The following is a 4,085-nucleotide window of genomic DNA, read 5'->3' as shown; positions in this document are numbered from 1 at the left end:
TTTAAACAGAGAGAGTGTGTCTGAACCCCGAACATTATCAGGAAGGCTATTCCAGAGTTTGGGAGCCAAATGTGAGAAAGCTCTACCTCCTTTAGTGGACTTTGCTATCCTAGGAACTACCAAAAGTCCAGCGTTTTGCGACCTTAGGGAGCGTGATGGGTTGTAGCGTGGTAGAAGGCTAGTTAGGTACGCAGGAGCTAAACCATTTAGGGCCTTATAGGTAAGTAATGATAATTTGCAACTGATACGGAACTTAATAGGTAGCCAGTGCAGAGACTGTAAAATTGGGGTAATATGATCATATTTTCTTGACCTGGTAAGGACTCTAGCTGCTGCATTTTGGACGACCTGTAGCTTGTTTATTGATGAAGCAGGACAACCACCTAGAAGTGCATTACAATAGTCCAGTCTAGAGGTCATGAATGCATGAACTAGCTTTTCTGCATCAGAAACAGATAACGTTTCGTGGCTTGGCAATGTTTCTAAGATGGAAGAATGCTGTTTTTGTAACATGGGAAATATGATTTTCAAAAGACAAGTTGCTGTCTAATATATCACCCAGATTTCTGACTGTAGAGGAAGTAACATTACATCCGTCTAGTTGCAGATTGTAATCTACAAGATTCTGTGTAGTGTTTTTTGGTCCAATAATTAATATCTCTGTCTTATCCGAATTTAATTGGAGAAAATTATTTGTCATCCAATCTTTAACATTTTTAACACACTCTGTTAGCTTAGATAATTGGGAAGTTTCATCTGGTCTCGTTGAGATATATAGCTGAGTATCATCAGCATAACAGTGGAAGCTAATTCCATATTTTCTAATAATATTACCAAGGGGCAACATGTTCATCACAATAGCACAAGTTCCCTTAAATAAATTAAGCTCTACACTGCCCTACAGGTCTGGGCCCATATTCACAAAACATATCAAGGCTAAAAGTAGCTCAAAACCTGCCCATTTAGGAGAAAATCTTAAAAATAGTGGGCATGCCAGTCCTAAATTTTTGCTCTAAGAGTGTTTTACAACGCATTTAAGCTCTAAAATTAGCTCCTAAATCTGTGAAATGTTAGGAGTAGTGAAGAGGACTCCTAAATCTTGTGATGTGTATATATGTTATGTTTTGTAAATGTCTTACTATCAGCCATGATTTTTCTGCTAATTAAAAGGCTTTTTTATATTACCAAAATGTTATATGTATGTAGTAACTTTACATGGCAGCTCAATCTAATGTTAGCCTAGAAAAAACTGCGCATGTTTGTGCGAGTGTGAGCTGAACAGATGGAGGCGCCGCTGCGATCATTTGCTCTTAAAATACTTCAACATTTTTGGTCATACTGATAACAGTAATGCATCTTTTGTATCTGTAAAGACTCTATGTTTATTTATGTGCACTCAGAATAGCAACAAAATATTGTGCTTTTGTAAAATAATTACAGCAAACATGATGCGCTTTCTGTCGTCAAGAGGGTCTGGCTGCAGACTTGCACTTCCGCTGGCGACGTCACTTGCAGTGTTTATTTTATTTATTTTGTTCTATTTATTGATAAGTTTTTGTTTGAATCTCTCAACATTTTACAACAGTAGCCAGGTGGCGGAGACAAGAAAAAAAGAAACTAAATTACAATGTCACTTGCAATCGCTACTTGCACTCTCCGCTACCTGTGACGTCACTTGCAATCAACACAAATCGTGCATGTGTTGCCAATGGAGACAAGACGCTGTGGTGGTGATTAAACGGTTAAACCTAATTTAGTACTGTAACGTACAGGGTCCTGCAAGAAAAAGACAAGACCGGCAAATCCGTAGCCAGAACAGCAAAATACCTAATCAGACACCAGTTTTCAGATCACTATTTACAAGGTTTCAAACCTGGAAAACAATCTAATACAGTGGGAGAACAGTGACAAATTCGAAACTCTGAAAAAATGATTGCACAACACCATTAAAAAGAGTGTTGCACTTCTGAAGAAGGAAAACTCAAAAACAAAATTATGTCCTTGGTCTAGACTTTAGTGGAGAACTGGTCTCGACCGAACTGAACGCACTGGAGAGTTTCTGTTTCGCCAGAATCCTGTTTTTAAAGCCTCACCTGAACTTGCTTTGCTTTCGTTTGAGATGTGTGATAAAACCTTAAAAGCGTGAGAGCACAGCCCTGCTTTAGTAAATCGCTCCAATCATTTGGATGTAAATATCAGCGGTTTTCTTCACTGACACAGACGAAAGTCAGAACTGAAGGAAAATTAAACTCACAAAGCTATCTCTATTACCCTGCGTACAGAAAAAAATATCTATTGAAAAGTTGGTCTGGTGTAAGAAGTGTAGGTCGTGTAATTAGGATTGAGACGATAAGCAGTATGTGTAGTAATCACAGAGTGTATGAATCGGGAACTTCAACAGGATTGTTTTTCCAGTCCTGATGGAGGAATGCAGCACTAACTGTGCTATCACAGGATCCATCCCTTCGATCCCAAACCCAGGGATGTACCAGATGCTCCCGAATCAGCCGATGATCTCATTAGACAGACACAAACACAGTTCATTAGAAACCATGAGCTTTTATTGGAATGTTTCACCATTACACTTACAAATCCCACCGGTGTGTGTCTGTCTTTCTCAAAACCAGCTTCTGCTAATACTGATTCTGCTCAAGCACACGTTCATACGACTGTCTGCGATCATGAATAAATGACCTCTCAAGGTAAAAGCAATTGAGTATCTAAAATGCCATGTAGAAAAAGACAGAGAAAATATATGGGATTTTTTTCTTTTAGTCACAAATTTAAGAGATCAAAAGGAAGTATCAAAGTAGATCAGAAACACTTGTTTTAATGTGGTAGGAGTTCGGGTCATAAAACATTCAAATAAAGAGGATGGAGCCCAACACAGTTCAATGTGATTCTTTACACCTTCATGACAATAATGACACCGGTTCAGTTTCATCAGATCTGGTGATCAGAGGTCAGTTACTCGTGTCAAACACTCACACCACACAGACTGAAGCGCTTCGTTGCTTACACTGGGATAAAATCAACAAAAACTCAAGAAACCCGTCGTATGTTTCCACAGTCGCGGAGTTTACCAATAATAGAAAATACATTTCTCATTTCTTCACCCTACCATCCCATACGTGCTCGTGCTCGTGTGTGTGTGTGTGTGTGTTTAGGACATGACACCGAACACAGGGTTGTGGCGGCAGATGCTTGGCCCGATCTCCTCATAGTCCTTCTTGGTGTGGCACACTTGGTAAAACTCCGGCTAAAGAGAAACACAAACACACAACATCACAAACGTGTTTCAAACACCCTGCAGTGTGACGGTAATGACAGGCATTAATAAACTTCAGTGTAATCGAGTTCTCACGCTCTAGACGCTCCAGTGAACAGTGATTTACGGACAGGACACTTTAACGGATTATAATTCACAGCCGTAAACACTTCGGCTCACAAAGGCCAGCGCACGGCCGATCTGAACTGAGGATTCCTGATCGGTCCAGTTTCTCTCCGACTCATTCAATTAATTCATTCAAACATCTCGTTACGATTCAACGAGCAACAGCGAACACTCCTGGAGCATCACAGTGAAGTGTAATCTGCTGTGATTAACTAAAAATGTGATTCCTCGTCAGAAGAGCCCTTTAGAGCAGCGGTTCGGCACCCGAAGGGTCACTTAACGAGTTATGTCAGACAAAACCATCTTATTTTTATTCACCCTCTTTAACGACGGTTTTTCTGTTTTTGAAGAACAAGGAAAACCAGAATAAATTATGAAGCCTCGTTTCAAACATGCTCATCCCAGTGTGTGTGTGTGTGTGTGTGTGTGTGTTTGACTCACGGTGGACGCCAGCATGGATCCTCCGAACCACACGGCGTAGCGCTGCATGTGATGGGTGATGACCTGCACGTCGATGGGTTTAGGCTGTGAGAGAAGAAGAGATGCAGATATTGAGCAGTTATTCTGAGGCGGATCACGCTGATGCTGCTGATGTCCTGCTGTGAATCTGACCTTGAGTTTCCCTCCGCTGAGCTCCTCGCTGAGCTTCAGACGCGCGTCCACCGTCCTCTTCAGGTCTCTCTGCAGACGC

General features: G+C 41.0%; 1 protein-coding gene across 1 annotated transcript in view; it reads right to left on the bottom strand.

The window, feature by feature from the left end:
• Positions 1 to 3,086: 3,086 nt before the first annotated feature.
• Positions 3,087 to 4,085, bottom strand: part of actr3 (actin related protein 3) — an 18,734-nt gene continuing 17,735 nt past the window's right edge. The window contains exons 10-12 of the mRNA XM_059562652.1: positions 4,007 to 4,085; positions 3,836 to 3,919; positions 3,087 to 3,259 (exon numbers count right to left, since the gene is read on the bottom strand). The exon at positions 4,007 to 4,085 is cut by the window's right edge and continues 47 nt beyond it. Coding sequence (XP_059418635.1) covers positions 3,164 to 3,259; positions 3,836 to 3,919; positions 4,007 to 4,085 — 259 coding nt within the window. The 3' untranslated portion in view covers positions 3,087 to 3,163. The remainder of the gene's footprint in view (positions 3,260 to 3,835; positions 3,920 to 4,006) is intronic.

This window comes from Carassius carassius, chromosome 11 (genome assembly GCF_963082965.1).
Source record: "Carassius carassius chromosome 11, fCarCar2.1, whole genome shotgun sequence".
NCBI lineage: Eukaryota > Metazoa > Chordata > Actinopteri > Cypriniformes > Cyprinidae > Carassius > Carassius carassius.
The sequence above is the reverse complement of the archived record's forward strand: the minus strand, read 5'-3'. Positions and strand labels throughout refer to the sequence as shown.